This window comes from Quercus robur, chromosome 2, assembly GCF_932294415.1.
Source record: "Quercus robur chromosome 2, dhQueRobu3.1, whole genome shotgun sequence".
In the NCBI taxonomy this organism is placed as follows: Eukaryota; Viridiplantae; Streptophyta; class Magnoliopsida; order Fagales; family Fagaceae; genus Quercus; species Quercus robur.
Window position 1 is genome coordinate 73,096,744 of NC_065535.1, and position 22,862 is coordinate 73,119,605.

The 22,862-nt window shown below is 36.3% G+C and overlaps 1 protein-coding gene, 1 long non-coding RNA gene and 1 pseudogene across 5 annotated transcripts in view; 2 read left to right on the top strand and 1 right to left on the bottom strand.

Annotated features, from left to right (window-relative positions):
• LOC126714927 (G-type lectin S-receptor-like serine/threonine-protein kinase SD2-5) overlaps positions 1-22,862 on the bottom strand; it is a 149,960-nt gene that overhangs the window by 63,088 nt on the left and 64,010 nt on the right. The window contains exons 2-3 of one of the 4 annotated variants that reach the window (XR_007651708.1): positions 4,150-4,410; positions 3,594-3,653 (exon numbers count right to left, since the gene is read on the bottom strand). Coding sequence is in view for 3 of the 4 variants with exons in the window: in XM_050415346.1 (XP_050271303.1) it covers positions 4,172-5,334 (1,163 nt within the window). In the remaining variant the exon portion in view is untranslated. Of the gene's footprint in view, positions 1-3,427; positions 3,654-4,149; positions 5,335-21,717; positions 22,143-22,862 lie in introns of those variants that run through there. The other 3 variants (XM_050415346.1, XM_050415343.1, XM_050415345.1) reach the window with 3 other exon arrangements.
• On the top strand, positions 1,088-3,377 carry LOC126703032 (WAT1-related protein At5g40240-like; annotated as a pseudogene).
• On the top strand, positions 18,849-19,582 carry LOC126714944 (uncharacterized). Its single transcript, XR_007651711.1, has 2 exons — positions 18,849-18,940; positions 19,312-19,582. It is a non-coding gene; the product is annotated as an uncharacterized LOC126714944 (long non-coding RNA).

The following is a 22,862-nucleotide window of genomic DNA, read 5'->3' on the forward strand; positions in this document are numbered from 1 at the left end:
CATGCATATTGTGCTAGATTGAAACTATAACTTTGAAAATGACATTATCCTAATTTTGAATTAGAATTAAACTTATTCCTATTTGCCAATCAATCTGGTGAAAGTTGAAAAGGCTTGTAAGTTGTAACTGAATACAAATGAACCATCATGAACCACCAGTTCTGTTGACTATTTCCACCAATCCAGCACTAAGTAATGTTTAGGTAGCAGTCCATGTACTACAGTATCATGGTTTGAGAATTAAGCATGATTGAAATTGAGTTTGTTGGCCTCGCTCAAAAATAATTACACATGGCTCGAATTGAAGGGTTTTTATTTCAAAAAAGAAATTCAGAATACACTGAAAAATCAAAGGTGAATACATCTACAACAAAAGTACATGAGGCTGGACACTATCTTTTCCAACAGCTACAACCTGGGAAATCATATGAACAAGCTACTCACTATATACACCCGAACTCTATATAGCAAACCCCAAAATCTACAAAATTCATTAAAAAAAAAACCTACAAAATTCTTATCAGTCTCTACTGTCATATATAAACACATTGCTTTTACATTTTCATTTGCAGATCTCCATTTCCAAGGGTGGATAATCTCTAAATGATCTCACTGTCCAAAGTTTAATGAGAAAAAAGCAATATTTTGCAAAAGCAGAAATATCAAAATTCTTAGTGGTTTCAGTTTTATTGATTTACCACCAGGGGAAAACAAAACAAACTAAACTTGATGATTCCAGCCAACCAGTCAATATGTGTAACCATCTGACCTTTTCCACAAGCAAAAGCAATGATGGCATTACTGAGAGATATTAATATGAATGAATGGTTTTAATATATATGCTATATAGTCCCAAGATTCTGGGATGGGTTAGGAATTTTCAATAGACTAATCAATTTTGATCATATATAATTCTGTTCTATATATATATATATATTTCTCTATTCGTTGATAGATCCTTTTTCCTCTATAGACCAAGAAGCAAAACCAATAATGCTGCATAGATATAATAGAAATCACAGAGAGAGAGAGAGAGAGAGAGATGGCATAGAACAGTTGTTATAAGGATGTTCTGCCATTTTCAGCCATGGTTTTAGTAGAGTGGACAAAGGTTGTCTTAAACATCTTGTTCAAAGAAGCAAGTTTGAAAGGGTCGAGTTACTATGCCTTATCCACTCTTGTTCTTCTTCCCTTGGCCTTCATGATCTTTCACCGGTTTGTCTCTTAATTTGATTCTCTATACTGTACACAAAGTTTTTGATAAACCAATGAAAAATACTTGCTCTTAAAAAAAATTTCTTACTGATTTTTTATATTATATATTTAGAACTACAGATCTTCCAACATTCAAGTTGTCTGTCCTCTGTAGAATTATCCTCCTGAGAGTACTTGGGAAAGAAAATTATACACAAGAAGCTATTCTTTTTTTAGCTTTCATTTGTAGGAAATGAAAATGGGTTAAAACAAAAGATGTGTATTTTTCTTTTCTTTTTTGAGGTAAGAGATAGAGAGTATTTTTCTAATATTGATTGGTTATGTGTGGGAAGGCAGGTCTGTAACTCAGGTGTGTGGCTATAAAGGCATAAAATATAGTTCACCGCTCTTGCTTCAGCCATCAGCAACCTCACACTGGCTTTCGCTTTCATACTTGCTCTAATTATCAGGTTTCTTTCATTCTTTCTTATTGTTCATTAGACTTTTACTTTTGTTTCTGTTTATGTCTTTACATAATTTTTTTCTTACTTTTACTTATTATATTTGATTGCTTGTATTTACTGCAAGTGCACCATTATTTATGTCTCTTATTTCTAGCCATGTAGTTGGTGGACAAGAATTGTTAAATCATTGGTTATTTCAATGATTCTTATGGACAACACCTTCTACTTATGAAAGTCATTAGGAGTAGAATATTATTTGTTTGTTTATCTGGGCTGTTTTACATCCCTTCTCCTTTTAATATTATAAGGGTGCTTCAAAAAGGATGGAAAATCTTTCTTTAAGAAGCTAAAGTACTCAGGCTAAAATCATGGGCACTGTAGTATCAATATTGGTGCAATGGCAGTGGTTCTCTATGAAGGCCCTGCAATCATATAGATCACATCTCAATCACCATCCCTTTCAGTTCATTTTTCTCTAAGCTCATCACTATTGATTTGGGCCATAGGTGGCCTTCTACTTGCTGTTGAGTACCTTCTACCTGTTCATAGCATTTTACAGATTCAAGTTATGAGAATATTGCCATCAGAGCTAATTGTGGTGTTCGTATGCAACTTGTTTGCGACAGTTATATCTGAACCAGTATCTTTAATGCTAGACATGAACTTAAGTGGTTGGAGACTAAGGGCTGATATAGCATTAATGGCCATTGTATCCTCGGTATGAAACTAATGGACTACCGTGACAAAGAAGGCTATTGGTAACTTCAGACCAGAGGAATTCTCTCTGATCAGGGATTTGCTTCAACCTTCAGCAACATTGTCTACACTTGAATCCTGCACTTGAAGGGACCTCTGCATGTCAATCTTCAGGCCACTGTCAATTGCCACAACAGCTGCTATAGGTGTCATATTCATTGGTGATGCTCTCTATCTTGGGAGGTATAGTATTCTCTCCCTCACACACGGACATTAATTTTCCCACCTTTGGGAGTTGAATATTTAAATAAATTCAAAGAAGCAGATGCTATTTTCCATGACTGGATTATATTTGGTTCTTAATAGTTTACTTGTCATTTTTTTTTCTTCCTAACGTTGCATTGTTGTTGGAGCTATAATAATATCAATTGTGTTTTATGCAGTTCTATGGGGAAAGACAATAATATTTTGCACGTCATACACACATTTCCGTTCAAAAAATAAATTGTACAATGTGTGCATTAACAATTACCCTTCTGAGATGTATATATTTCTCTCTCAAGCCATTATTAATAGCCACTGCAGTCGCTAAGGGTGTCGTATTCCTTGGTGATGCTCTTTATCTTAGGAGTATATAATTCTCTCTCTTTCTCGCAAAAATGCACAAATATAGAGACACAGATTCCCTTTTCCTCCAGAGTAGAACAATTATCAGAGTACTATATCAAGAAGAAAAAATCAGCTACTACATGTGTTAATTGCCTTGCATATATTTTTCACAATTCAGTGTCCTTTTCTTCCTAATGTTGCAGCGTTATTGGAGCAATGATATTTTCAATTTGATTTTAATCTGTCACATGGGCAAAAGCTAAAGAAGAATTGAGAGAAGCCTATTGCTATGGTAGCTTGGGATCTTTGGGATCCTCATCTGATGATAAGACCCCTTTGTTGGAGAACTATATATTTGAAGGTACGGGATCCAAACCATTCTCATGTGATTTAAACCAGGACAGTTTGAACTAGATAGAGGAATATATATATATATATATATTTTTTTTTGGGTTAAAAAACGATGCATCAAAAAACTAAAACACTACATCAAGTTCAGGACACAGCCTGTTAAAATACACTCCAGTACAGTCATCCTCAAAAGCAGAAAGAACCTCCACAGGCGGACTATTAAACATAAGAAAATGTAACTCTTGTTCGGCACCCATCCTAGCGAGCATATCAGCACACCTGTTAGCTTGCCAGTAGCAGTGATTAAACTGGATTTGCTGAAATGTTGCTGCCAGCTGCCTGCAATCATCCAAGATAGGAGATATTACATGGTTTTCATAATCTGGGTTTTTAAACACATCCACAACTGCTTTTGCATCTAGCTCAACAATGAGGCAAGGTATGTTCATATTACAGCAAAGCATAAGCCCATCCCTAAGCCCCCACAGCTCTGCAACAAAGCTTTTTGTTGATATATATATATATATATATATATATCATCTCAGCAAGGCAGCAGCTTATGTACAAACTTATACATTATGCACGGGTCCTTTGGAAGAAACACAACAATCCGACAAATAGTCTACAGCTCAAACTGAAATTTTAGTGTCACCTATAGAATAAACACTATAGGACAACAACAATATTAAATAAAGAAATGTATATTACTAACAGAGGAGCCATGCTAGTACCAATAAATGGCCACTGGAATGACCAAGATTCAAACCCCCCATCAAATTCGAACTACTAATTTTAGTTATTGGATGAAAGAATTTATCAAAACTATGCAAATTACCTCATTATGGTACAGTGAAAAGTTATCGAGGTCCTGATAGAATTGAAGGAAATAATGAAGAAGCAGCAACAATGTGCACTTCCTGGTTTTCAACTCCAGCTCTCATGTTTGGTAAAGATTGATTGGAGAAGAAATAATCTAGGTCAGATTCAACATTTACAGCACCCTCTAAGACCTTAACCACCATAGACATGGAAGGCCTCCTTGTGAAATCGTTTTGCAAACACCATGCTGCAACTCTCATCGTATTCACAACTTCACCTCCATGTAATTGCATATCTTCACTGTATTTATCAACCAAATCCAGCAACCGATCCTCCACAATATTTTTCTTGAAAAGATCAAGAAGATGCATTTCTTCCTCTGGCTGAGAGCGATCTAAAATTCTCCTTCCACACAAAATCTCCAAGAGTACTACTCCAAAGCTATAGACATCTACCTTTTCTGTAATCATTGAACTCAACCATTCTGGAGCCATATAGCCAGGAGTCCCTCTCATGTTTGTCACAACTTGGCTTTGGTCATGGTCAACTAGTTTAGACAACCCAAAATCAGAGACTTTTGCATTAAAATTCTCATCTAAGAGGATGTTATGTGGTTTTATATCCAAGTGAACTATCTTTTGCCTGCATTCTTCATGCAAATAAGATAGTCCCCTTGCAATTTCAATGATGATCTTCTTTCTAAGTTTCCAATCAAGCAAAATCTCAGGATTTTTGTGAAATATCCATCTATCTAAAGACCCATTAGACATGTACTCATAAACAAGAAGCCTATGATATTTCTCAGCACAAAATCCAATTAGTCTTACCAAATTAATATGATGGATGCTGCCAATTGTTTCAACTTCTGCCAAAAACGATTTCTTGATTTGACTGAAACCATCAAGATGCTTCACTGCAACTTTTGTGCCATCAGGTAGAGTCCCTTCAAAAACTGTGCCAAATCCTCCCCTACCGAGTTCCTTATTGAAATTTTCTGTTATCGCTTGCAAATCATCATAAGAATACCTTGTGGGCATTCCTGGTACATGATCCAAATAATACTCCTCTGCTTCATCTGCATTTTCCTTCTTCCAAAATAGTAAAGCCAAGATTCCAATTAAAAGAAAAATAACAAGCAAAGATCCGAGGCTAGATCCCATTATTACTTGTTTCTTCTTTTTATGGCTTGTTTGTTGTCCAGGTGGATCTGAACTTGAGACATTTTGGATCTTAATGTAAACTTTAATGTCAGTATTATCTTGATCAATGGCCATTAATGAAAAAATTTGGGGTAGTAAATAGCAATTCCCTGCACGTTTGCTCGAATTATAAAAAGCAGCTTTGCAAGAACAAAGTTTTAAGCAAGCCTGTTTACAACTATCTAAACTTATATGTTGGTGATCTGGATCTATGCTTGGGGGGTCTTGAGTAAAGGGAAAGTATGTGATCTTATGAAGCTCTAAAAGAATGTGAGTTTTGGAAGCTGCACAAGACAAGGGAGTAATTAGGGAGCAGCCTTGGTCAGGTCGCGTTTCTTCGATGGGCTGAAAATTTCTTGTTGCATTTATAGGTCCAGGACAACTACACTGGCCGTCCGTACAAATACCATAATTGCCGCAAACTCTAGGGAAACCACAGGATGTGATACGAAATTTGAAAACCTCATGTACCTCGCTCCAATATGTATCAAACACTGTCAAGTGTCCATTGTCAGCCCCAAGTCTCATATACCGATTTGAGAAGAATTCTGAAGAAGGAATAGTAATAATATAACTAATGCTTTCATAGCTGGAGATAAATAATCTGTCCTCCAGAAATTGAACATAACTGATATTATTACCTGTATAATTAAGATAGCGTTGGGGAGTATTAGAGTTGATATAAGCAAATAAACCTTGCCTGGTGACATGGAGCGAAAACAATCCTCCTTGACTAGTAAGTTGCTGTCCTGGCACCAATTTTTGCCCAACAAGCAGCGTGTCAGTTGGGTGATCAAAAGACTGCCAAACTGTTGCATTCTTGTCATCCAAGAGCTGGAGGTTGCACATGTCGGTGAAGTTTAGGGCAGCCACAGATTTGCTGAAGATGTTTGTGGACCACACTGTACTTTCATTAGCATCTTTTAACACCAAACCTTTTTCTGAAGTAAGCTGCAAAGTCGCATTAATGCTAACAGGATTATCTGGCTTAGCAGACCATACTACTTTTGGACCTTCAGATTTTGAAATATTGACATTGTCGTCGTAAGAAAGAGAGAAAATGGCAAAGAGATGACTGTTGCACGTTTGATTACAGATGAAGCCACAACCACAAGCACGGTAATAATCATCGGAGAAATTACTTACAAGTATGATTCTCGCAAATGATCCATCATCGAATTTCACAGAATCAGGAGCAGAAAGACTGTTGGTCCATGAAGTAGGAGCGTCTGCAGTAAGATAATTGCCAGGCAGTGCTGTGACTAGGAATAGGATTGGACAAGAAGGTGTTAGAAAAAGAACAAGGTAAAGAAGAACAGCACAGGAAGCCCAGCTGCTCATACCCATTGTCTGTAAAACACAATCTAGAATCAAGAGAGGCCCAGTGGGCAACAGGAAAAGGAAAGAGAGATTTATTATTCTTTACTATATCTAAAGAATTCCTTCAGTTCAGCTCCGCCTGAAACCTGTAACTGATAAACTTATGGATGACTGGTTGACTGCAACGACTTTAGCGAGTGGACGAGAATAGTTTATGTAATTTCATGGATCCTTCCCTGGTTGACCTACAAGTCCACAAGCAGCAGGTGCTTTACAGTAAGGATCCTAATTAACTCAAGCAGTACGCCTGATATTAATATAACGCTACCCTTTTATAAAAATAATTTATAATGAATCATTATTTTCGTTCTCTTACTTAGATAGTTTGCTTGAGTCCTCAAAAAGTGATATGCTGTAGAGGTCACAAGCTACAACCACACTACTGAGAGCATTCTTGAAGTTGTTTTATTTATTTATTTATAGAAAATGAAAATACTACTATTAATCATCAGAGTTGACAACAGAAGCATCCAGGCGGTTTAGATACAAAACAACTTTAAATGGTGGAACAGAATATACTAGAAAATCTACAATCTAGTTGCATCCACATGTGACCAAGGCATTGGCACAACGATATGAGATTCAATCAATCTGGAAGTTGCTTTTGTTAATGTTTGTATTGTCTATTGTGTCCCTTCAACTTTTTTCTTTTTTCCCTTTTTTTTTTTTTTTTTTGCATTCTTTCTTTTTCCTTTTACTTTCCCCGTTTATCTGCTTTTACTTTTAGCAGAGCCGCACATCTCATAGACGACTTGTCAGATAGGGGAGAAATAAGACTCTTCAATGAAAAGGCCCTTACTCAGTGGCAGGGCCCGAATTTTGGTTAAGAAAAATAAGATTAAAAAACATGATTGAAAGCAAAATTGATCGGGAAAATATTAGTTGATATTAATTAAAATAAAGAAACAAAAATAATCAATTTATATCTAATAATAATCAATTAAAGATTTTAATCCAAGTAATTAAAGTTTAAACATATAGTTCATCAATTACTCAAAATCAATTGAGAAAATAAATGAATGCAAAAGTATTAAAAATATATATAACAATATACCAAGAAAGTTGTATACCGCCTCATTACCTTGATTAATTGTTTAAAAAAAATTATTTAGAATTCAACATTATTTCTCATTTGTTGTAATTAATTAATTATAAAATTTGAGTTTGCAGTAAAAAGTAAAAACTAATATTTTGAAACTATAAAAGAATCAAGAGATTGATGGAAAAAAGATCTTCGGACGAATGGAAGAATTAGAGTTTTGGTGTTGCGTAAAAAATAAGTCATAATTAGTTTTTTTTTTAATAGTATTTTTAAGTTTAAAATTTGGACCCATTGCTTTGTATTAAAATGCTGTGAGAAATTTTAATCGGTTTGGTAGATGAATTTGTTTTGAAGTTTGAACTTAAAAGGTGTGGTTATATGGGAAAATTTTCAAATATTATGAAAGAACAGGTGTCATGAGTTAATTTTCATATTATTATTAATGTAATGTTTTTTTTTTTTTTTTTTTTTTTATGATTAATGTAATGGTTGGAAATACAAATATGAGTAAAATTTCACATTGAATAAGAATAAAAACAAGTAATTGTAAATAACTAAATATAACATAGTTGGGTTCAAAATCATAGGTTTAAATCTTTTGAGTTAAGTGATATCCCTATATTTATCTATATTATTTATAAGAGGATTCTCCTATTTGAATTAAATTTTTATGTGATTCAAAAATAATTATAAATCTTATGGAAAAAACTTGAGGACAGCCTGGTAAAAATATATCTCTGACACCACTTAAAATGCCTACAAAATAAGAAACTCTCCTACTAATTTTTGGACTGGACTTTTATGTGGTTCTGAAATACCCCTAAACTTTACGGTTTATAAGGAAAAAACTTAAGGACAACTTGGCAAAAATATATCTCTAACTCCACTTAAAATGCTTACAAAATAAGACACTCTCCTACTAATCCATGTCTTCAAAACAAACTTATCCAAAACTAGCCTTTAAGCACGTGTGTTGCGCGTGCTCAGAGGTTCTTCTATTTTTTTTTAAAAAAAGTTAATAATTTACATCTATTATGATTTGAAAATATATATTTTTTTTTCAAACAAATAAAAATAATAAATTTTAGAGATAAATAGAAACTGTAATTTATTTTTTGAACGAATGTTTGAAAGTGGCGTAGTGATATAGAAAAAAGTTTGGATAGGAAAAATAAGGTGAAAGTGAAGGGAAAGAATGCTAAATTTTAGGAGTTTTCTTAATTTTTTATTTTTTAAATTGGGAGTGTTTTACTTTTACTTTTATTTGGATGAAAAAAGAATAAAAAAGACTAAATTTTAAGAAATAAAAAGATAAATGTGAAGAAAAAAATTCTAAATTTTAGGAGTTCTCTTTTTGAATTCAAAATAAAATTTGTTATTTGATATTTATGACCATATTTCTAAGAAAAGTAACCCTTCATTAATAAGGGTATTTTTGAAGCATATAAAAGTCCAGTTCAAAAAAGAGAATCTTCTTATAGATAGTATATATATATTTTTAATTAAAAAGGGAAATTATGACACTAGACCCAAAAAAAAAAAGAAAAACCTCATCACAAGTGCAAAGCACATGTGATGAGGCTTGTATTATATTAACTATTAAGTTAGAGACTCCTTTAATTTATTAGTATTACTAGTTGTAAGGGCACAAAATCTTTAACGGCCCAACAACGATGTTGGGCTCGCACACGGAAAGTCCCTCACAATAATATTTGTAGAGAGTGGGCTTGAAAGGCCAGCGTTGGATCACAGGGCGACATTTCGGGCCGGACTATAGGTGAACCAATATGAGAAAGAGCTTTGGGCTGGATATTCAGGCCCTTCAATCTTGTATCTAGGAGGATTTGGCTCCTCGGATCATGTCCAAGGAGCGATGGTGCTGTCCCCAGTTACCCGTCGGTGGGTTTTTATGTGGTGTCCGGCGTATATTATCCAGGCATTCTCTTTCATCAAGTCTTTCTCAAGAAGCTAGATGGGAGAGATCCCCCCCTTTGGTCACATAACATTCTCTTTTATACTAGCCTACGTTCGTTGTCCTTCGTCCACGTGTAGGGTCGATCTTTCCAGGACAGATATCTGTCCCATCAGTCTAATCCCAAGATTGCTGGAGATGATCCATAAAGCCTAAGATCCCGGCTCTGTTAGGGGCAGTGTCATGTCAGGGAAGGGTATTAAAGACAACTTCCCCAAGGATGGCGGAGGCTTAAGATTTTCCTCCCCATTCTTTTAGCCAAAATCCGAAGCAAGGACTCGTCACACCCCATTCCTGGTGTGACTGAGTCGAAAACCTCCCTTGTCATCTCCATCTGCTCTCTCATGAGCATACCTAATATGGCTCCCCTTTTCCCTCTTTTGCTCCTTTTACTTTCTTTTCATTGCTTCCCTCTTCTTCTCCTCCTTCCCACTCATGTCCTCCATCTTCTTTTCCCCTTGCATTCTTCAGCGACAAGAGTTTGCGGAAGTGCTTCCATGTGTTCCAATTCTTCTTCCTTCTCCTTCATTATTTTTGTATAAGGTTCTTCTCCTGATATGAGCAGTACTGAGGCATAGATTTCAGAGAGACTTTGAAGGCGAGTTCAGAAGACACCTGATGGTTTACTTATTTGTATTACGGATGTTGTTACTGTTTTAGCAGTTCATTTTTTGTATAGGCTTGTTTAAGCCCTTCCTTGTACGTTGTAACAATTTTTCATATTAATAAAAGTTATTGTTACTCTATTTCGTATGTCTTGTTTATATATTCTAACAAATGTGAAAGCGCTGCTCGGCATAATAGTATAGCATTTGAATCAATAATAACTAAGGCCAAAGTAATCGTTGATAAAAAGATGCCACGATAACTTTAACAAAATTATTATTCAACATAACAATCCGACCAGTGAGGAATGAGACTTATCTTAAAATTAGCCGTGATGGGTATTAAATGCTCGATAAGGTGTAAGAAGTAGTTATCCGAGGACATGTTACCCACCGGATGAATGGCCTCCTTAGGTTGACGATCATTAGGTTGTTCTGCCATCTCCATGATGCGCGAGCCTTAACCTTTTCCAGTATTTAAGCCGAGAAATTTCTTCATTCGGGCAGTTGATTTCCCAAGAAGCCTGAGTCCGAGGACTTTGCAAAACATAGGTTTTGTTCAGGACTTATGCGTTTTATCTTATGTACTTGATTTTTCCCTTAGGCTTGAGTCCGAGACTTGTGTCTTTATCGGTACTTGGTTTTCCCTTTTAGCTTGAGTCCGAGGACCATGCAAGCCTTAGGTTCTGTCCGAGACCAATGTCTGCATCAGTACTTGGTTTTCCCTTTTAGCTTGAGTCCGAGGATCATGCAAGCCTTAGGTTCTGTCCAAGACCAATGTCTGCATCAGTACTTGGTTTTCCCTTTTAGCTTGAGTCTGAAGATCATGCAAGCCTTAGGTTCTGTCCAAGACCAATGTCTGCATCAGTACTTGGTTTTCCCTTTTAGCTTGAACCCGAGGACCATGTAAGCCTTAGGTTCCGTCCAAGACTTTGAGTTCAGATTTTCCCTTTCATTGAGCATTTCCCGAGGTGCCAAACAGGGTGTCCCTGGGCCTTCACGCAAAGCGGGCCTGGGCCGCGAATTCAATGAATCCGCGGATTAAGAGATATTTCTGCAACCTCTGGCCATGCAGTACTTCTCTGACGCCCCAAGGATCGAGGCGCGCCTTTACGAGGCTCCTTGTGTCTCTTGGCTGCAGTTGACGTTGGAAGTTGAGTCAAGACCACTTTGTCTGTAGTGCTCCTTGGGACGCCACGTGAGTTGACTGCCACTATCTTGTCTTTTCAAATAAATAGGAGGGAGAGAGGGTTGCTTTATATATACATCCATCCTTTTAGTTTTCTCTCACATCACGCTTCCCATATCCGGAGTTCTCCTCCCTTAGCATAACATGTTTAAGGCAAGGATTAGGAAGAAAGAACTTTCTCCACCGCAGATGCACCCTGCCTTCATGAGACTCAGAATAGTACGGTATGGGCACAGGAAGTTTAAGTTCAGGAGAATACTTCATTTCGACCGAGGGGGAAGGGGATCTTCCCCTTTTTTAGTCAAAATTCGAAGCAGGTTCTGTCCAGGCCAGAATTTTGGTGTGGCAGAAGAAAGATTTTCCGCCATCAGCGCCTCTGCTTCGCGGCAGGCGTATATTTAGAGAAAGGCCCACCACCTCCAACTCCCTGCACCTTTCCTTCAACGGTGTCAGGTTCAAGTTGGGTCTCTTTTGCTGTTTGAGTTGTGGGAATGTGAAAGCATTGAGGAAGAACAAGGTCTTGGAGCTGTAGCCAACCTCTCCTCTGATCTACCTCCTCAGCTTCATTTTGTTCTCTTGTATTTTCCTTTCTTCTTGGTTATGTAGTGAGTTTCGACACAAACTGATTCCTGCTTTTTCATTGTACGCTGTACTATTTCTTTGTTTTAGTAAGAATGGAAATTTCTTTACTTGTCTTGAACATTGTTTCTTTGACAACACTGTTTCTTGAATGGGTATGCCCTATGTGTGCGTTTCTTCAAGAATATTTAGAGCAAAATGGCTTGAAGCATAATTTAACTAATTCCAATTTACCAACACTACCAGGCATTATATCGATAATTCATAATAAATCAAACTTAAGAAACTAACCGGGATATCAGTTGGATATTCATAATAAATCAAACTTAAGAAACTAACCGGGATATTAGTTGGATATTCTGTGATAAGCGCGTGAATATCGTCCAAGGCTGATGATTTCTAAATAATCCATCCGAGCAATCGACTGGGAAGTAGGGAACTTCGATGGCGCTTTTGTGTACTTGGTTTCCCCATAGGCTTGAGTCCGAGGACCATGCAATGCCTTGGTTCTGTCCAAAATTTTTTGTATTTGGTTTCCCCATAGGCTTGAGTCCGAGGACCATGCAATGCCTTGGTTCTGTCCAAAATTTTTTGTATTTGGTTTCCCTATAGGCTTGAGTCCGAGGACCATGCAATGCCTTGGTTCTGTCCAAAAATTTTTTGTATTTGGTTTCCCCATAGGCTTGAGTCCGAGGACCATGTAATGCCTTGGTTCTGTCCAAAATTTTTTGTATTTGGTTTCCCCATAGGCTTGAGTCCGAGGACCATGCAATGCCTCGGTTCTGTCCAAAACTTGTAAGACTTCTTCTCTGTACTTGGTTTCCCCATAGGCTTGAGTCCGAGGACCATGCAAGGCCTTGGTTCTGTCCAAAACTGTCGAAGATCAGCCCCTAGACCATGGCGGGGGGATTTGGCCTGAAGTCGGAAGCCCCTAGAGCTGCCCGCGCTGTTGACACTGCAGGCGTAGCCCTTAGCAAAAATTCGGGTCGGAGCAACGACTGCATGTCGCCGGAGATGGAGGAAATCCCACAAACCTCAGCTGGTTAGAGAGTTGACTCAAACGCCTCCTACGCCAACGCGCAAGCCTTCCCACAGACGGCGCCAATTGTAAGGGCACAAAATCTTTAACGGCCCAACAACGATGTTGGGCTCGCACACGGAAAGTCCCTCACAATAATATTTGTAGAGAGTGGGTTTGAAAGGCCAGCGTTGGATCACAGGGCGACATTTCGGGCCGGCTTATAGGTGAACCAATATGAGAAAGAGCTTTGGGCTGGATATTCAGGCCCTTCAATCTTGTATCCAGGAGGATTTGGCTCCTCGGATCATGTCCGAGGAGCGATGGTGCTGTCCCCAGTTACCCGTCGGTGGGTTTTTATGTGGTGTCCGGCGTATATTATCCAGGCATTCTCTTTCATCAAGTCTTTCTCAAGAAGCTAGATGGGAGAGATCCCCCCCTTTGGTCACATAACATTCTCTTTTATACTAGCCTACGTTCGTTGTCCTTCATCCACGTGTAGGGTCGATCTTTCCAGGACAGATATCTGTCCCATCAGTCTAATCCCAAGATTGCTGGAGATGATCCATAAAGCCTAAGATCCCAACTCTGTTAAGGGCAGTGTCATTTCAGGGAAGGGTATTAAAGACAACTTCCCCAGGATATTTTCTGATCTTTCTAGCTTACTCGTGTTCCATTTCTATCCATGAGGTTTTGGACCTGCCGAGGACGAAACCGTCCTCGGCTGTGTCTTCGGGCCACTTTTTATGTTTCCTAGTTTCGAGCTTGGGCCCTGGCCTCCTTCAGTTTAGGACCGGTGGGCTTCCCATAAGCGCGTGGGCCGGACCCATAAACTATTGGACCCCACACTAGTCTTTTACTTTAATTTATTTATATTTTTTTAGAGATAGTTTCGATCTACTCTTTCATCTTTATTCTTTTTTTTTTTTTTTTTGAAACTAAAGCATTTACATTAAATCGTGCAATTTTTTTTGTTTATTTTAATATAAGAACCTTCTTTTTCTATTTTATATACTTATTTTATAAAACACCTTATATCAGATTATCTATTTTATACAAAAATTTCATTAACTTTTTTTAAAATTATTTTAATTGTTTTTCTTTTATAAAATATAACAACCACAATCTACTCTCTTCTTTCATTCTCAAGATATGTAAATAAAAAAATAAAAAAATAAAAACTAAATGCAAAATAAATAGTGTTAGTGAAAATTTACACGGTTACATAGAAATTTTACAAATTTACAAATCTTTAGCTTGACTAATGTGAGTGATTTTGAGACTTGGATGTATAAAAATGAGGAATTTTTTTTTTTATTTTGCATTTATTGATGCAAATGTTCTTAGTTATTTTGCATTAACTTTTGCACTCTTGTCATCCAAGTGCATTAGCTATTGCAATTGCTTTTGGATTTTTATATAGTAAGAGCATCCACATAAGTCGAGACAAATTTTTAACTTTTTCGACATTACAAAAAATCACTTTATCTATTTTAACTTATCATTTTACGACACGCCCAACTAACCATCAACTGCCACCATGTACAACCCATTGCCAAAAACCACCACACAATCCAATCAATGACACAAACCTACGGCCAAAATCCGATCGACCACCATATCCAAAAAAACCCACACCCAAAATCAATCACCCCGCCAAACCCCCAGCCAAACTGACAAAAACCACAACCACAGAGAAGAAAGACAGTGAAGAAGAAAAAAGAAAGGGAGAAAGAGAGGTGAAGCAATAAAGAAGAAAGAAAAAAGAATAAAAGAAAAGAGGTGAAGATAGGAGGAGACAGTCAAACAAACAAAACAGAGAAAGAAAGAAAAAAGTGGGAGAAGAAAGAGAGAGGGAAAAGTAAGAGAGAGAAATAATAAACTTTTAATTTTTAATTTTTTTTAATCTTTAAGCTACCGTGCACAGTCAAAGATGGCTGTGCACTGAACGGTGAAGAAGAAGAAGAAAAAAAAAAGAATGGGAGAAAGAGAGGTGAAGCAATAAAGAAGAAGAATAAAAGAAAAGAGGTGAAGAGAGGAGGAGACAGTCAAACAGACAGAACAGAGAAAGAAAGAAAAAGGAAAAAGTTGGAGAAGAAAGAGCGAGGGAAAACTGAAAAGTAAGAGAGAGAAATAATAAACTTTTTATTTTTATTTTTTTAACCTTTGAACTATATTGTAACGTTAAAAATGGTTGTGTACGATAACTAAGAAGTCATAATTTTTTGCTTTGATTTTATCAATAGAACCCAATTTTGTGGTTAGTGATGTTAAAAAAAGCAATATAATTTTTTAGCACACCAATAACAATGCTCTAATGTGCATAACTAAGAAGTTAATATTTTTTGCTTTGACTCTACCAATGAAACCCAATTTTGTGGTTAGTGATGTTAAAAATAGCAATATAATTTTTTAGCACACTAATAAAAATGCTCTAATGTTGGGGGGGGGGGGGGGGGGGGGGGGGTTATGCATTGGTAACTAAAAAGTCATAATTTTTTGCTTTGACTCTATCAATGGAACCGAATTTTGTGGTTAGTGATGTTAAAAATAGTAATATATATTTTTTAACACACCAATAACAATGCTCTAACATGTTGTGTTTGGGGGGGGGGGGGGGGGGGGGGGCAAGGAGAAAGTCATGGTTGTGCACGGTAACTAAGAAGTTATAATTTTTTGCTTTGACTCTACCAATGGAACCCAATTTTGTGGTTAGTGATGTTAAAAATAACAATATAACTTTTTAGCACACCAATAACAATGCTCTAACGTGTGTTGTGTGGGGGGGGGGGGGGGTAAGAAGTCATAATTTTTTGCTTTGACTCTACTAATGGAACCCAATTTTGTGGTTAGTGATGTTAAAAATAGTAATATAAATTTTTAACACACCAATAACAATGCTCTAACGTGGTTTTTGGGGGGGGGGGGGGGTGGGGTGGGAAGCCAAGGAGAAAGTCATGGTTGCTGACAAGTGACAACGTTTGTAGCTTGGAATCGTATAACACTCCCAAAAGACCCCACTCTTGCATCGAAGAAAATGACATTATTTTTTGGAAACTATAACTTTAAAAATGACATTTTCCTAATTTTGGATTTTTTTTTTTTTTGGCTGGGTAATTACGGGGGATAGAACCCCCGAGTTGAAGGTTACCAACAGAACTGGCTGCCAATTGAACTTATTTCCACTAGTCTGTATAGGTAATGTTTAAACTTGTAGCAGTCCATGTATTGCAGTATCATGGTTTAAGAAATATGCATGACCGTGGGTTCCAGCTAGTTCAACTGGTAAAGTTTCTGATAGTTGTATAAAAGATCTGGGGTTCAATCTCCGCCTACACCAAAAACTGATTGGTGTCTTGATCTGATGATAAAGAGTTATCATTAGGAGCGGACGTCATAAGTTAAAACTCTCTTAAAAAAAAAAAAAAAATGCATGACCCATGATCAGAAATAACTACACCCGACTCGAATTGAAAGATTTATATTAAATAAATAAATAATTATAATAAAAAAAAAAAAAAACGTTATACACGGGAAAACCAAAGATGAATGTGGCTGGACCCTATCTTTTCCAAACAGTACAAGTGTACAACCCAAAAAACTATATGAACTGGCTACTCGCTATATAAACTAGAAGTACAGACGGACCCATTTTTGGGCTTGGGGCGCTAATAGACTAGGCCCCCCACCGGAAGATCTTGCCCCATAAAACCAAAAAAAGCCCAAATGGGTTGGGTCCTGTGAAGAGTAAGTTTCATCTTTTTCTCCGTTGGGTTATTTTGGGGATTATGCTTTGGGTTTTGTTTAGATGGGTTGGTTTTGTTTATATATATATATATATATATATATATATATATTCAAAGAGAGATAAAAGAGCATTGTTACGATATTATACAAATAATAATTAATCTTAGTAACAAATTAGTATTTTAGTTTAGCATCTTTTTGTTTGTCTACTTGTGATTTGTTCTCACATGATTTTTTTATTATTTTAACTTTAGATTTTTTATTTTCATGTTTTACTTAGCAATAATAATTTACTACAACATTTAGTAAAGTTCACAAGATAAATTTTGAGATTTAGAAGAATTTCAAGTTTCTTTTTTTTATATAAATAATTGCATTCCAATGTATTAAAAATCGTTATTTTGTCTCTTTTCATTTCTTGATAGTTTGATAATAATAAATGGATTCTTTTTTTTATACATCAGCCCTCCTCACTAGAAGTTCTTGCTTCACCCTTAGCAAACCCCAAAATCCACAAAATTATCTCATTGCTTTTACAATTTCATCTTTAGATATGCATTTTCAATGGTGTGTAACCCCCCACTGTCCAAAGTTCCGTGAGGAAAAAGTAATACTTTATAGAAAAAATATAGTACCACAAAAATTTTCACAATTTCTTACCACAACTATAATGTGGTAAAGTAGATTTGATGAAGAAAAAATGGTAGGTCCATTCATAAGTGATAATTAACCACTCACAATCTATTAAATCAGAATTGTGACCAAAAAATTGTAGAATAATTTGTGATCCTAAAATTACTCTATTTTACAAAAATAGAAACCCAAATTTTAAGTAAATTTTATTAATCAAATAAACTGACTCTAACCAACCGGTCAAAATGTGTCACATGCGACCTTGCGACCTTTTACCACAAGCAAAAGCGATAAAGGAAATATACATATCAAGAAAAAAAAATAACACTCGGTAAAAATTGACTAACCTGTCAAGAATCTTAGTCCATCCCAACCAAATCTTAGGACTAAGGTGTGGTTGTTGACTTGTGTTATATATATTTATTTATTCATAAAGAGATCCTTTTGCCTCCAAAGACTATAAGAGCATTCTCATTATGATGAGTAAATGTTATAAATGCTAAAATTTAGCATGCCAAATGCTATAACCACTAAAAAACATACTCCATCAATGCTGTTAAATGTTATTTATTTTGCACTTCGGCTACAGTGGACTGCTATCTCTAGCAGCCCACTGTAGCAAGATTGTAAAAAAAAAAGTATTTGTTTAATAAAACCCCGCTTCCATTTTTCGCACCCATCTCCTCTTCGCGCCCACCTCCTCTGGTTTTCCCTCATTCTTTTCGCGTCTATCTCCTCTGGATTTCCCTCATTTTTTTTTTCCTGTTTCTCTCTTTCTCCCACGCTTACGCATCTGCCTCCTCTCTTTTTTTTTTTTTTTTCTTCGTTCTCCCTCAACCCAAGCCGCTCTTCCCTTCCCTCAACCCACACCGCCAATTCATCTCCGCTTCACTACTCCTTCTGATCGAACCATCATCACAAACACAGCCTCTGCTCTTCTTCCTCTGAGTGAACCCATACCGAACCCACTCTTCTCTCCCTGACCAAACCCAAAAGCCCAGTCTTGAAAGTCATATTCTCATCTCAAAACCGAAGATTCATGGGAGGGGATTAGGCTTCCATTTGGGTCAGACTGAAGCTCCATGGGTCAGGCTTCCATTTAGGTTTTGTTTTGGGTTAGGGATTTTGTGGATCTTGTATTGCTGCTCAGTTCTTCCCGATCTGATCTTAGAGCGAAAAGCTTTACCCAAATTTCGCACTCCAAAACCACCGCTGACCAGCACACGGCGCCATTTTGAGCTTTGGCGAATAAGTCCTTGGCTCATCTCTAATTCTCTCTTGTCAGGTACACCTTACTTTTTTTTTTTTTTTTTTGGTTTCTAATTCTGTTCCTATAATTTTATCTAATTCAATTCTTTTTTTGCAGTATAACCAAAAACACTAGAGCGATACCAGCAATCTTGCTTCACTCCTCAGGATAACAGCATTGAACGTGAAGCACAGGTTTGTGTTTGCTGAAATTCCTCCTTAAAATTCTAGTATCATCTTTAGAGTTTTATATGTTGAATAGATTTTAGACAGATTTGCATTTTTCTCTACACACATGAAATCAAACTTTGCTCACTAGTATGAAATTTCATACATCATGTTTGAATTCAGTGGCATATATGCTTATACACATGATTAATAGTTCAATTGATGTGATTTTTGCTGGACTTTAAGATAATGTGATACTACCTCCTCCCATCTATATTAGATATTGTTTCTGTTGGTTTTAATTTAACTGCTGTTTTTTCCTCTGCATTGGTTTTTCTGCACTGGTTTTAATTTAACTGCTGTTTTTTCCTCTGCACTGGTTTTTCTGCACTGGGTAGCTGCTGGATTTCTGTACTAAATAGCTGCTGCCAGCAGTGGAGCATCAACAGCTAATGCAGCAACTCAAGAAGCTGTGGTGGAATATGCTGTCAAAGCTAAATGGCTTGGTTGCTGCAGAATTTTGTTTATGTGTAATAGTAAAGGAGTAGCTCAAGTCTGTAATTTTAGTTGCACACCAAGTTGGCAGGAAAAAATTATGGTTGCTGACATCTCAAACTTGATGCAAAATTTCAACAATATAAATGAAAATGGATATGTTCCATTTAATAAGTGATCATCCTATTATTGTTTCTTTGATAAATGATGCTAGTGTTTTATGGATTCTTATCAATTATTGAATGCTAAGAGAATAAATTCCAAAAAAAAAAAAAAAGCTAAGAACAATTCTCTCCAATACTACGCAGTAATGTTGCAGGGTATTTGTGGTAGTTAGTTATGGTAGTTATTTGAAAACATAAAGAAAGAATAAAAAAAAGAATATTTAAATGAAGTGGTTTTGTAAAGTAGGTTGTTAAAATGAATAAAGTAACTTTTTAAGATGTTAAATGCTATATTTTATAGCACTCTTGATGAGAATGCTCTAAGCCAACTAGTGATCCTACATAGGCGTAATAGCAATCATTGAGAGAGAGAGAGAGAGATGGCAGAGAACTGTTGTTACAAGGGTGTTCTGCCATTTTCAGCAATGGTTGCAGTAGAGTGCACAAAGGGTAATCTATCTCTAATTGTCTGGGGGCTGGCATATTACCAAAGGGTAATCTATCTCTAACCACTTCTTGCCTTCATTTTACAACTTTGTTTCACATTCCAATTATAATAATGCATTCTTGTATTATAATTACATTTTGATCCAATTCTATTTGTAGCATACTATATAATAACTTAACTTTAGATTTTCATTGATCGAAATGCACTCTCTCATTTTCACAGATACAAAAATAAAGAGCTTAACTCACAGAGATTATCAAAAGAAAAAGGAAGATCAAAGATGAGAGGCTTTGGATTTTATATCCGGATTTTTTTTTAACTTGGGTTAGTTGACTGTGGTTAACGAAGGGTTTGTTTTGAGATATGTTTGGGTTGCTGACAGGCTGGCCTAAGGCCGATTTTTTATTTTTGATTTAGGGTGGAAAGAAGGTTTGGGATTTTCATTAAATTGCGAGGGTGCCATTGGAAGGATGAGAGAGAGTGATAGTTTTTAAAGTAATGCATTTCTTTTTTCTTTTTCTTTTTTTATAGAAAAAAAAAGGAATATATTTCTTTTGTTTTTTTTCCTCTTATTTTAATATTGCAAGAATAATGATAGAAATATAAATTATTTTACAAAAAAATTTACGGTTTGTTAATACGGTGAGTGATTATTAGATGAAAAAACTTTCTTTAATAAGAAGCTTAAGTAATAAGTACTCAGGCTAAAATCATGGGCACTGTAGTATCAATATTGGTGCAATGTCAGTGGTTCTCTATGAAGGCCCTGCAATCATATATATAGACCACGTCTCAATCACCATCCCTTTCAGTTCATTTTTCTCTAAGCTCATCACTGTTGAATTGGCTCATAGGTGGCCTTCTACTTGCTGTTGAGTACCTTCTACTTTTTCATAGTAATTTACAGACTCAAGTTATGAGAATATAGCCATCACATCTAATTGTGGTGTTCGTATGCAACTTGTGTGCTACAGTTGTATCTGAACCAGTATCTTTAATGCTAGACATGAACTTAAGTGGTTGGAGACTAAGGGCTGATATAGCATTAATGGCCATTGTATCCTTGGTATGAAACTAATGGACTACCATGACAAAGAAGGCTTTTGGTAATTTTTGATCAGGGATTTGCTTCAGCCTTCAGCAACATTTTCTACACTTGAAGGGACCTCTGCATATCAATCTTCAGGCCACTGTCAATTGCCATAGCAGCTGCTATAGGTGTTATATTTCTTGGTGATGCTCTCTATATTGGGAGGTATAGTATTCTCTCCCTCACACACGGACATTAATTTTCCCACCTTTGGGAGTTGAAAATTAAAATACATTCAATGAAGCAGATGCTATTTTCCATGACTGGATTTTATTTGGTTCTTAATAGTTCACTTTGTCTTTTTTTTTCTTCCTAATGTTGCAGTGTTGTTGGAGCAATAATAATATCAATTGTGTTTTATGCACTTCTATGGGGAAAGGCAATAATAATTTGCACGTCATACCCACATTTCAGTTCAAAAAATAAACTGGGTATAGTGAGTGCATTAACCATTACCCATTTGAGAGGAATATAGTTCTCTCTCATGCCATTGTCAATAGCCACTGCAACTGCTAAGGTTGTCATATTCCTTGGTGGTGCTCTTTATCTTGGAAGTATATAATTCTTTCTTTCTCACGAAAATGCACATATATAGAGAACAACAATATTAATAAAAAAATGTATATTACTAAGAGAGGAGCCATGGTAGTACCAATAAATGCCCACAAGAATGACCAAGATTCAAACCCCCCATCAAATTCGAACTACTAATATTAGTTATTGGATGATAGAATTTATTAAAATTATGAAAATTACCTCATTAATCAAGCAATAAAGATAGTACAATGAAAAGTCACCGTGGTCCTGATAGAACTGAAGGCAATAATGGAGTAGCAGCAACAATATGTACTTCTTGGTTTTCAACTCCACCTCTCATGTTCAGTAAAGATGGATTTGAGAAGAAATAATCTAGATCAGATTCAACATTCACAGCACCCTCTAAGACCTTAACCACCATGGACATGGAAGGTCTCCTTGTGAAATCATTTTGCAAACACCATATTGCAACCCTCATCATATTCACAACTTCAGCTCCATGGTATTGCATATCTTCACTGTACTTATCAACCAAATTGAACAATCGATCCTCCTCAATATTTTTCCTGAAAAGATCAAGTAGATGCATTTCTTCCTCTGGCTGAGAGCGATCCAAATTTCTCCTTCCACACAAAATCTCCAAGAGCACTACTCCAAAACTATATACATCTACTTTTTCTGTAATCACTGAACTCAACCATTCTGGAGCCATATAACCAGGAGTCCCTCTCAAGGTTGTCACAACTTGGCTTTGGTCATGGTTAACTAGTTTAGACAACCCAAAATCAGAGACTTTTGCATTAAAATTCTCGTCTAAGAGGATGTTATGTGGTTTTATATCCAAGTGAACTATCTTCTGCCTACAACCCTCATGCAAATAAGTTAGTCCCCTTGCAATTTCAACGATGATCTTCTTTCTATGCTGCCAATCAAGCAACATCTTAGGATTTTTGTGAAATACCCATCTATCTAGAGACCCATTAGACATGTACTCATAAACAAGAAGTCTATGATTTTTCTCAGCACAAAATCCAATTAGTCTCACCAAATTGATATGATGGATGCTGCCAATTGTCTCAACCTCTGCCAAAAATGATTTCTTGATTTGACTGAAACCATCAAGACGCTTTACTGCAACTTTTGTGCCGTCTGGTAGAGTTCCTTCGAAAACTGTGCCAAATCCTCCCCCACCGAGCTCCTTATTGAAATTTTCTG